We start from the raw sequence: 13,146 nt of genomic DNA on the forward strand, positions 1-13,146 counted from the left end.
TAACATAGATTTCATACATTATTACTGTTTTGCAATTTATTGAGTTACAAACAAGGACTATGTAAACAAGGTATATGTTGTGTCACATTGATTTTTCAAGTAGGACACCATGATAAAATTGTTTTATATATTAAAAATTCACAATAAATACCAAATCCTCATCCACATAGCTACTTTAAAGTCAGAACGTGATTTATCAAATCACCCATTGCTGCACTGTTGTACATATCATCGCTACTTTTTGTTGTAAGTTCTTTTGAAAAATGGATACCACTGTAGGCCAGGGATTAGAAAAAACTACACTTTGACTCTATTACCCTTCACTACTTGATCGGTCGTGCATCTTCGATTATATCATTGAAATGGTTATCCTTGTTCTCAGAGTCATAAAAGTCAGTTTCTAAAAAAAAAACATTTCATTTCATTCAGTCATCAAAATTTATCATTTCAGTGTCTAATATTTACAGTTATCATGCCTCTTGGTGTATATCTACCATCATACCAATTTGTACCAAAATAAGTTTCCTTATGTACAAATGTATTAGTGTAAGAATAAATATTCATGGACTCTGGGTTCATACTAAATTACAAATGAAAATTTCTACTCACAGTCAAACAAATTATTTTTTAAAGACCTTTATGACAGGATACAGTGACAGCAGTCATTGATTCAATTCAATCTGCAAGTCTGACATGTTGTCATAAATATCATCCTATGAAACTAACATGGTGCTTTCAGACTACATGTACGTAGAAGAAAACATGGTGCTTTCAGACTATGTAGAAGAAAACACAGTACTTTACCTGTAAACAGAATATGTGTAGACTGACTTTACCTGTAAACAGAATCTCATTTTCTCAATGTTGCACACTCTAAGGACACTTAATAACACCACTACAGTGTACATACATGTAGATGAATTATTAATTATGTCACAAATTTATGGCAGCAAAAATGAAAGATTTTATAATATGATAAAGGAAAGTACTTAAAGACTTCAATCTGTTAATCTTGGATAACGGTTTTGACTTGCAAATGATAGATTTATATTAGATGATTAAACAGACCTAGGATGGCACTTAATATATTTTGTTGGTATATTGTACATATATAAACACAGCTAACTGAATTTCATGATTGGTACGTTGTACATTGTACATAACACAGCTAACTGAATTTCATGATTCGTACATTGTACGTTATACATAACACAGCTAACTGAATTTCATGATTGGTACATTGTATATTGTACATAACACAGCTAACTGAATTTCATGATTGGTACGTTGTATATTGTACATAACACAGCTGACTCAATTTCATGATTGGTACATTGTATGTTGTATATAACACAGCTGACTCAATTTCGTGATTGGTATGTAATTGTTGTACGTCATACATCGTATACAGTTGACTCAGCATCCACTAAACTGTTGCTAAGCCTTACTAAAATACATCATGAATTGTACTCAACTTAAACTATATGAAACATGATAAAGTGACAGAAATTGACAGCTGAAACTATCGTACATCAAAATAAAGTAGTGAAACAAACAGCATTATGATTTGAGAGATTTTCTTCTTTGTCAGATGACAGCTTAGCACTGTGTTTAGTTTCATAGGGCAATATTTATGACAACATGCAAGACTTGAATTTCTCACTGTGTGTATCTTGTGATGTCATTCTTCTAATAAATTCATAGCATAAACCAAAACTCATTAACAGCATAACATAATATTAAACTAGGCTGTGTATTTCTATAGATGTGAAAGTAAAATTGAAAATAGTACTTCGAAAAATGAAATATTTGACTTGTGTTTTTAAATTATAATAACTATCGTTTTCTAAATTCTATTTAGTATGTTCTAATTATAGCATTAGTAGTAATTTCTTCAGTGACAATTTTTTTGGGGGAGTTTCATCACATAACATTAAAAGGGTAATTGTTCAAATATGCAAATTATTGTAAATTATTTGCATATTAATTTGAGAAATTCTAGTCATTACCTAGAGAGAATACTGATTCTACCTCTACACAATGTAACCAAGGGCAACTGTCACTCATCATTGACAACTGACATGTCTCGGGTCAAAATACAAATGTCATTTCATAGTGAAATGACAACTTCACAGTCTTCTATTACAGTACAACACTCTATCAGAGGCACCTCAAATACTACATCAAGAGAAACATTTTAACTGGCTTATGAAAATGTGTCATTTGTGTGTGAGTATAACAAATTGCAATTGTATGATCAAAGGAGTATTTTGAATCAATCATTCCAAGGTATTTGCACAATTTGCATGAATCCTCAAACTACTCCATTCACTATCACTGTAAATAGTTAAGCCACACACAAAGCTTTCCTGAGTAACAATCTTCAGATTGCTTGTATTATAGTTTCTGAAAACCAACAGGCTGTGACAGTGTCAAAATGCCAGAAGTAATACTTTAAAGCACTATGTATTAAGTATTGCTATGAAAAATATAGAAATGTGTACAATGTGTGCAGTGACATATTAAGATCACATTTCAGATATTTTAATACTGAAATGGACATAAAATGACCTTTAGGTATAACATGTGCAAGTATTACAAATATCAAACATTCTTTAAACCCCCAATAGCTAGAAAGTGTAACTATCACCCTTTGTTGGTAAAAAAATAAAACAAAATTTCAAAAACGGTCAAGACTAAATCCTCTAAAATTACAATTTTATATATCAATAATTCACCAAGATCACCTCCTCCCTATGACGATAAATGATCTTCAAATGCTCTATATTTGCTCCTTTTGTATTTACTATTTATCTCCAAGTTACAAACTGGAGTCCAATAAATATTTTAACAACAAACTGATTTTTGATAGCACTGGTACACTTCTGAGCTTAGTAGCATCTAAACTGACTTAACATTTAGCTGATCTTTGAGTTCTTTCTGGTCAGAAAAACTATAACTTGTGAAAAAGTTACAGCTATGACAGCTAAGGCCAGGCCTCACTAAATAAACCACTTGGATTTGAATCACTCAATACAAGTACAACTGAAACATGGCTATGTAATATGTGTGTTTATTATTCTGACAACTGTATCATTTCATCATGCAAGTGTATGTATGCACATGACTGTGTGTGTGTGTGTGTGTGTGTGTGTGTGCGTGTGTGTGTGTGTGTGTGTGTGTGAAAGCATACGACTGTGTGCATACATGTATGTATGCCTGCGACTGTGTGTGTGTGCGTGTATGCATGTGAATGCTTGCAACTACGTATGCACATGTACATATATGTATGCATACGACTGTGTATGTGTGCATATGTATGCATGCAACTGTGTGTGCGTATGTATGCATGTAACTGTGCATGTGTGTCTGTGTGTGTCTGTGTATGTGTGTGTCTGGCAAGCATGTGTGTGACTGTGAGTGTGAACAAGAATGTGTATACATTGTGTATACTGATAAAGATGAATGTTTCAATCACAAGTTTTAACACATCATTGTCAACTATGGCTGAGTTTTATCAGATTATATGCCAGCAGTAAATTGTACAAATGCTGAGAGTGGCACTTAACTTTATTGAACCAAACCAAGCACAATGCATGAATGCACACAATCAATTGATAACATTTCAATAATGGAATTGAAAACATCAATATTTGGCTTTCATGCTGAAATTTTTACAGTACTTTATTACACTAAATTGAGAGAATAAGATAAAACAGCATTAGGTAACTACTGTCTCCATGGCAACATATTGCAATCAATTAACCTTTCTCTAGAAATAAAAAAATCAATTACTGACCATAAGATAATAATGTGGTATGATCACAATATATTTTTTAAGTGTACAACATGTGATGATTACTATTGACTTTCATTTTCACTATTTTTTGTGTTTCAGATTTATCAACTGGCTTTCAGTTTCACTGATCGCTTTTTGACTATGAGCTTAAAGGTATTAAATGTACACTGAAGACGAGTTTGGATGTTCACAAGAATTGCTGCGATCAATTTTAACTGAGTCAACTAAAACTAATGAGTCAGCTGACTTGAGGAACATGGTGAAAGTTTGTCCTGCTTTTAGACACATTAATTTAGGACATATAATTCTGACACTGTAAGAGTAAGGACTAATGTCAGAATCAAGTCACAACTAACTCTAGCTCTATATTGCAAGCAAAGATATGAAACCTACATAACTGTTCATATCTGGTGGACACATTAAAAAACACAAATCAGGTTAAAATAAAGAAATTAGTAACTATATGTTTTACAATGGTATAGTTACATTTGTAAATACATTATTGTGATTATGTAATGCAACACATCATTACAGCACAAGTGTATGTTTATCAAACTTTATGTGGCCCTGGTATTTACTTTCAGCATGAAAATAGACCAGCATTATAATCACATTGTTTCTAATTTATGGTTAGTCTGAATGGTAGTTTTGACTTACTATTTGTTTTTCCTTAATTTCACACAATGTTAGGTTGGGTTATACTGGTTTCGGTTTCAGAACATAGGAGGATATTACCGAGACGAACACGATCCATTCACCCACGTTAACGACCACAGTCATTGAGTACCAGGCCCAGGGTTAGGATTGGGAAGGGAGTCCGTATGCAAGGTGCTAAACACCGAATGAATGAATGAATTATGAACGCGCAAAGTGACAATCAACATATATCAAAACACTGCGAATGACCTATTTCAGCCACAATTATCGCTACAAAAGATGCGCTGCACCGATGTGACATGAAATCTACTGACTGGAGACACTAGTTTATAGTCGTACACTCCAACTTCGAAGAGAATGCACACATACATCCGATGATCCGTGCTTCAAAGTTATCTTGTCAATGCATTCACTTACCTCCTCAACACTAAGAGGCATACACACACGATATTCCTTCATTAACATGATGGGTTTCTCTGAGTCCAACACTCTCAATGTTGTAAATTTCGATGCACCTTCTTTTCCCTGGGCAATTTCAACCGAACTTCTGCCACTGGCTTGTGATCGATTCGACAAGGTCAGATACTTCTTCCTAAGTCTCGTTACTTAACGCGTAACACGATATCTCGTTTCCAACTTTCGTAACAAGTTACGGCCGTTGGTGGCAGTAAGTGACCCAACTTCATCACCAAACTTCAACATGAAGTTGTTATCCGAATATGTATGGTCAAGTTAATTTAATTATTACATAATTTCACAATGCATGTTTATATATATATAACTCGGTGAGTATCAATCTGCTAAGACAGTGCTCTATACCGCAGTGGCAGAGCGTAATAGTTTTGGTAGTACTGGAACTCTTTCTTGGTTGTAACTCGGAGTTTCACGCATAGTGCGATCATCAGACTCTCGACACCAATGATTCCGAACGACATGCATCTGACGTGATATTGTCATGAATTCAAATTCAACTTGCTTGTCAGAGTCTGGGATAACTTATATAGTGTTCTTCTCCCACCACTCTTTCTTCTATTATACGATAGCTTGTCCACAAGACAGTGCGAAGTAGCGACACACGATGGTCAATTCAGTGGACGTTGGTCAAATGGAGAAACCATAATACATATGCCTCGCAATTGCAATAGACACAGTAAAAGCTAAATTTCAACTTTGTTCGAGTCTAGTCCAGCACTTTGTCAGGCTGTTATGTTTTGATTGAAATGATACAGACATAAAAAAAAAGAACTGATAGCTTTTGCGAAAAGGTTAAATCACATAAATGAAGTGCAAAATCAAAAACAACACAGTGACATGATATGCCCAAAAAGGAAATAATTTCGCGGTTTGATCGTTTGTGAGACATTGTCCCACCACATGGGGGCGCAATACAATATATGTGTTTTATAAGTGCTACACTGACGGGTACGTCTTAGTCTTGCTGCTAGACGTTCGGACTTTCTTTCGATGCTATAACTCTAAGCGAACGAAGTTCGCATGTGAGGGCCTCCTCGATAGCGTTGTTCGGCGGTGTGTCGTATTTTATCGGAAGAACATCCGAGGGCTAGCTGATAGACTAGGTACGTCTCTGCTCAAACAGGTACAAATAAAAATGTTGTATTTAATTAAGCGAAGAAAAAACAACACTATAAACAACCCTTCTTACCGAATCCTTGTATCTATATATAAATTTATATTGTTCTATGATTATAAATCAGGTGGTTACGAAGGTGGTAAATTGCCAGTATCTAATACTGAAATAAGAGGAGAAAGTCTACAATTCACAGAGCCAGACCTCTGAATACACACCCGGTCTGATAAGCCGAAAGTCACAATGATAAACAAAACAAACAAACAAACAAACAAGAGGAAACCCTTCTAATATTCCTTTCTTTACTCAGGACTAAGACCACTATAGTGGTCTGAGCTCAGGAGCAACCGCGTACCAGTGGCTTTTCATCTTATTTTGGTTTACAGTTGCCATGGTAAATTCAAAGGAATTCTTCACATAAAGTTACATCGTAATCCTTTACTTCACCATGAATTCACATTCAAATCTTGACGAAGTAAAATCGTTTAATATCCGTGGTCTAAACAAGTTAATGAAAAGTTGACGTACCGTGGAATCATGACCTGTCGTTATTCCATGTCAACTAATAAGTCGATTTGTTTAAACTCAGACTACGCGTGATCGGTTTGGCGTAGACTCGACGGATCGCTACACAATATCAACATAACACTGGTTTAATGATGTGTAGAGTCGCACAAAGAGACATATCATCTCCACTCATATTATCCAATAATTAGTCAATGTAAGAAAAGATGACATCTTTGATATTAGGCTGATTCAGTGGCTGAAGGACATCTCCATGGCGACAACCTGACACCCTCAGGTTTATTGTTCATTGTTGAAAAATGACAATAGTGAAAACGTCCTGAATATTATTAACGCAGTTTTTCCCCTATGGTCAGCAAATATATATAGACGAAATCGTGTAGTAAAGGGAGGAAGCTGGACGAATAGACGTAAGCTTATAAAGTCAGGATCTTTACGTCACTTAAAATGCGCATATATATATATATATATATATATATATTGCGCTCTGCCACTGCGGTATAGAGCACTGTATTAGCAGATTGATACTCACCGAGGTATATATATATTATATATATATATATATATATATATATATATATATATATATATATATATATATATATATATATATAATGAATACTGATAAAGAACTTTTCAACTGACCACTTTTTGAAGAGCGCCGCCATGCATTTTGCTCCAATCGGCCATCCGACCCCACCCCATCCCCCACCCTGTATTTAGCTCCCTTATTATACTCCCCTTGTAACTCTAACTTACATTCTTTATTTTTTACCGCATATTTTGTCCACTCTAGAGAGGATCCCCGCTAGTGATCAACATCATTTTCTGGGCACCGACAATCACAATTACTATGTTTCAACCCAGTCTGCTAAATCAGGTGTATGAATGCAGTTAATCATTACTTTTATTCAGAAAGACAAATTTAAGAACAGATGAATAAATACAGGATTGAGCAGCATTTCGTTCAGTAACGACGGTTTTAACCTGATTTCATTAATGACATAACTTCACTTCAAACTTATATTTGTGTAAAATATGCTTAAATCTGATAAAGGTCACAAATTAAAATGTATCCCCCCCCCCCCCCCATTGAATAGCAAAACGAAAATGGCTGGTGACACCAATTAATTGTCAGTTGTGGTGTGAGGAGAGGAGTGGGTCTCGCTGTAAGACGGGAACAGTTGGGTAAGAAATACGGCGCAAAAATAAACACAACCACATTGTTTATATTTATCTGTGTTTATTCTTCGAGACGACCAGCGCTCTTGGGACGACAAGCCATAGTAGACCGAACATTTGTCGTTGGGGGCGCTTCTCTAATTACTCGATCGTAAAGACAAATCTAGATCTTTCAGTCTCAGAATGTCTCATCTTCCATTCAGTCTCAGAATGTCTCATCTTCCAGTTTTACGTATCTAAGCTTATTATATACCGTGGTCTTTTTAAGGTAGACCATGGGTAGACATACGCATAAACATTGGATCTATAATCATGACGTATTGAAAGTGACCGTTTGCATGATCACGACCACCTGTTGACGAACACAATTCTATTATCATCTGTTATGTAATTCATCCTCTTACTGCCCGTGACATCACAAAAACTAACAAAGGACCACATATTGGCAACTGCCCACTAGTAGTAGTCTTCACCAATTAATAAGATTAATGCTAAATAGTAATGTCGACTATACCAAGGGCAGCGTGCCGTGCTGATCTCGCCCAAGAGAGGACGCAAAGGGTCAGTCAATATGAAATATTCAATATTTAAAGCCTGTAGAGGTCCCTGTTCTATCATAATTAAGTCAGCCTGATCTACAATAACGAATTCCACAAGGTGACATTACCCAAAATTAAGCAAAGACTGAAATTCGAGTATTGATTACCAAATATACTGTAATAGCAAATTCACTTCTCTTTTCAAATTAGTCTTTTTTTATATTTTGTTATGAAATTCACGACTCGGGAGAGTCGGAGAAGGCTATGTTGTAAAACAGTGTTTATCAGGTAGGGTCTGTTATTCGTCGTTAATAACATGCAACTCCGACCACAGTTAGTAATTACCACGACCGAAGACCCATGATACTGCATTAATATTGTCGGAAAAATGCGGCCCTGTCCAAGAAACACTGGGATTGCTATCAACGTGTAAAGGTACGTAGTTTACCCTAACAAGATAGATACCTGGTCCCCCTGGTCACTCATAAGTATTTTGTATTGGTTTTGTAGTTTGACTATACCTTAGTGCAAAGACACAACAACAACACACACAAACCCATTACGTTACTGACCGCAGAGATTGGCCATTTGATTTTACCAAGTGCAATACTGCATTTGACAAAACCAATTAGAATTTATTTTATTGAATTTAATTATATCTCAATCGTATAATCTGGGTGTACGTGTGTGCATGATTTGGTTGGTTGGTTGGTTGGTGATTTACAGTCACACCTACCTATAAGTAATAACACATTAGATGACGTAACGTTTATGTGTGTATCATAAGAGATCGTGAGCTTGTTACATGACGTTGACCACAGACCCTACTACACGAAAGTAAGATCTATGTGTTGACAAAGCGTTTGACATGTGTCTATTTTGGATACTTATCGTGTTTATGCATACTGCACCTGTATTTTTTGACGGACATTGTGTATTTCATTTTTATTTTGGGGTCTATTAAAAATTTATCCCGAACGTCAAAGCAGAGATGCCAGATTTTAAAAAGAACTAGAAGCTTGTGTTTATCCAATGAATATGTCACAGAAAAACTCCGGTGCTGTGTCATCACACTGATCATACGTCATCAGTCTGGGGTTGTTTTTCACGTCGTAACATGTTTTGACAAACGTTTTGGGGTAAGCTAAGAAACAGTATTATTCCGACTTGTTTAGTACACATAGTAACAACATGAAAGAAACATGGGAAGTGGTGAATGAACTATCACAGGGCACTCAGGCTTAGTAAGTTATGTTTACGAATTGAAAAAACAAACAAACAAGTAAACAAAATAAATAAATAAATAAACAAACAACAGATGAATGAATAAATACTGGCAAACATCAACAAGAGGATAATTACAAATTATTATCAACAACAGTAATTACTATATGTTTTCCTATATGCGAAATGGCCACAATTGTGGGGTATGTAAGATCACTTTGATTTGAACAATTTCCCAACTAGACACTCAAGGTAATATATCCACCAAATATCATGGCAGTCCAGTGTTTTGATTAGTTGTTTACACACACACACACACACGCACGCACACACACACACACACACACACACACACACACAACACACGCACGCACACACACACACGAGCGCGCGCGCGCTAGCACGCACGCACACACACACACACACACATCCATCCATCCATCCACACATATCAGGCAGACAGACAGACAGACAGACAGACAGACAGACAGACAGACAGACAGACAGACAGACAGACAGACAGACAGACAGACATGGATAAAAGTACTTTTTGTAGCTGAATACACTATAAATCCAATCAAATTAATGTGTGGGTCGGCACCCAAACAGCAGCGTCCTCAACAGCAATCACGATTTTAACCTGTTTCTGTATTGCTTATGGATAATATCTACCACTGATTAACAATGTCTGATTATGTTGAACTTGATATTTTACAGACTATCTGCCACGTTTTGAGAAAGACTATGCATAACCATGACAGGACACTTACAAGATCCAAAATCGTCTATCGGATACCGAAAAGGACACCCTAGAAAACCAGAAAAGTGGAAAGTGGTGAGCAATGGACAAAACGGACGTCAAAAGCAAATTGTCAGTGGTAGATGTTTTAGTTGGTTTCCTAGGAACGGAAGAGCCCAGACGCTTCGTCTAATCTCCATCCATCTTCTTATCATATTGATCATTTACATATTTACTTTCTCCGTTATTCTGCCAGTGTTTTGTAACGCCTTACCATACTCATTCTATTATAATGCTAACCGGGATAGGGACTTAAAGTCCGTCATAGAATCGAATCAAAACAGAATTCTTGAAGATGAACAATACCTGCAAACTCTCGATCCTCGGAGCACGTTACGAAAATACACCGGCGAAAACAAGAATGTACACATTACAATTGGTGTTATATCGGTTGACAGAACGAAACATAAACAGTCAAATTCAAATCCGAAGTATTTAACCCAGGTGTTATCGAGATTAGACCAAGGTCTAACACAACATAGTTTTGATCATGTTAATAAACTATTTATATGTAATGTCGATGCTAATCCAAGCCATCACTCCGAAGCAGTGCAATTGTCAAAATACTTCCCAATGGTTACCAAGAGCGCCTTCAACGTTGAGGCTGAACAAAGTCGTGTCGGACGAGGAGGACTCAGAAACAGGTTGGCCAAAGAAAAGGGTGACTATGTGTTCTGTTTGAATCATTCTAAAAAGTACAATTCAAAGTATGTTTTACTGGTACAAGACGATGCCATTCCAAACATAGGATTTTATGAGCGATTGAATTATTTACTTGAGTATAAACTTGAACACCAATATGTGCAAGGAAATTTTATTTCAAACGAAGGCAAGTGGGCTTTCCTCAAACTCAACTTCCCTACTCCTCTCGCTGCGTTTCACAGACACTGGTGGTTCGTCTGTGAAGGTATCGCCATCGCAACACTTGGGGCGGGTGTCGTAGCATTTATGTATGAACATTGCTATCGCAGACAACGTAGAGAAATGAACCTTATGTGGACATACTTCATATTTTCCTTAAGTTTTTTGTATTTTGGAATATCCTCTAATTTGATTGGACGACAATATTTCGTTCAGTTGCACGGACTGTCCAACTACTGGTATGAAATTCGTCCCGGGACGTCATGTTGCATCGCAGCAGTTCTGTATCCATCCAATCTCATCCCTAATATAACAAATTACTTACAGAATGAAAAGTCTATCATGGCTGGTAGTTATCCTGTTGACTTTGCACTGGCTGATTTTGTAACCATTTCAAAAATGAAACAGTACATAACAGTGCCTAACGTATTTACACATATTGGTATGTTTTCGTCTCTTCATGTTGAGTCAGTGAATTCTGTACAATTTTATCAACAGTAATGTACTAGATGTTGTAACCACGAAGCATACACTGAAATTACATTTTGTCAAAGAAATAAAAGATATATTAAATAAAACATTTGAACCAGTCGTAATTTATTACCCCCTGTAACAATTAGACTTGATTTATATTTGGATCGAAACCCAATATTATCCTTTAACCATTCCATCTATTATTACTTAGGATTACATACCATTAGTTGATTCTTTAACAAAAATGGTTCATCAAAATTAAAATCTGGTGAATAGATTCATTCTTCAGTCTGGTCATAGTTTGGGCTGTTACTATTTACAATCGATTCATGTGGTCCATAGTTTGGGCTATTAATATACAGTCAATCCATTAAGACTGCCAACTTTATGTAAATTAATATTGAGTAAGTCGAGGAAGTCATCAATACACTCCCATGTAAAACCTAATGTGTTGCTAACAAATAATTGTCGAATACTCTACTAACTACAGAAAAATAAGAGATTTTGTTATTTCTTTGAAAACAAGACGTTGGACCCCAATTTTCTTTTATTATTCAAAAGGACCTGCAGGAACAAAGTTTATGATAAAGTTAGGAGATTGACGAACTTTGATTATGAGATGAATGTATCCCTGAGATGCATTCTATACACTACCGTAACAGAGAATTTAGCGATGTAAGTATCGGATTGTGAAAAAGTCTACGTACTGTCACTGCCGCCTGTAAGGAACAAATGTCAAACACAATAGTCGACGGCTACATTGAGGTCTATTGCCATTTTATTTACATATTTACAATTATACACTTAAAATCTTTTGTTATAATTCAAACATTAAAAAAATATTACAAGAGCTATGTAAGATGTTCACTTTTAAAAAACCCCCATATTTTGTTTGGTACTTAATACCGTACACTAGTGTGAACAGTATTGCATCGTCTATTGCATCACGTGTGTGGATGAACCTTGTCTGTGAGTATTTGTTCGCACCCGAAAATTAGCGCCCTCAACGGCTATCAAGATTTCAACCTGTTTCTACATTGCGGATTGCGTATTATAATACCGAGAGCACTGATTAACATATACTATGATAGGTTCGGGTTAATAAGAAAGGTCTTCATTTGATAGGTTTGGGCGGAGCGATGCTGTGGCAAACAAATTCATGAAAATCTTTATCTTATCGAACTCTAACTGGCTAAAAAATCAACCACTGGTTGGTTTGATCATAGACAGTGCACTGTCTTTGGTTTGATATAAATTGACATCGTCAAAATTGTCACGGGGGTGGGGACGGGGTGGAATACAGCAACACTGTTGCAAAAATACATTGTTATACATTGAGAATGCCATAGTTCAGCTGCTCCCCGAGTAAGAAAAGAAGTTTTCCCCATGAGAGAAATGTAGGTGAATTGATCTGGACAGATTTATATTTTATTTAGTAGTAATAATATTTATTGCATTACAAGGCCGCCGGCCCATTTACAAAAGGAGTATACATCAG

General features: G+C 36.0%; 2 protein-coding genes across 2 annotated transcripts in view; one reads left to right on the plus strand and one right to left on the minus strand.

Annotated features, from left to right (window-relative positions):
* LOC144435792 (cytoplasmic phosphatidylinositol transfer protein 1-like) overlaps positions 1 to 5,027 on the minus strand; it is a 66,705-nt gene extending 61,678 nt beyond the window's left edge. Inside the window, exon 1 of the mRNA XM_078124415.1 lies at positions 4,874 to 5,027. Coding sequence (XP_077980541.1) covers positions 4,874 to 4,921 — 48 coding nt within the window. The 5' untranslated portion in view covers positions 4,922 to 5,027. The remainder of the gene's footprint in view (positions 1 to 4,873) is intronic.
* A 5,241-nt stretch (positions 5,028 to 10,268) lies between these two features.
* LOC144434843 (GPI-N-acetylgalactosamine transferase PGAP4-like) lies at positions 10,269 to 11,675 on the plus strand. The gene has a single exon (XM_078123354.1). It carries the CDS (start codon positions 10,269 to 10,271, stop codon positions 11,673 to 11,675), a length of 1,407 nt encoding a protein of 468 aa, XP_077979480.1.
* Positions 11,676 to 13,146: the final 1,471 nt, after the last annotated feature.

The sequence above is a fragment of the Glandiceps talaboti genome, chromosome 5, assembly GCF_964340395.1.
Source record: "Glandiceps talaboti chromosome 5, keGlaTala1.1, whole genome shotgun sequence".
In the NCBI taxonomy this organism is placed as follows: Eukaryota; Metazoa; Hemichordata; class Enteropneusta; family Spengelidae; genus Glandiceps; species Glandiceps talaboti.

Excerpts from the sequence above, each read along its gene's own strand:
- LOC144434843 (XM_078123354.1), top strand. The coding sequence starts at position 10,269 with ATGACAGGACACTTACAAGATCCAAAATCGTCTATCGGATACCGAAAA.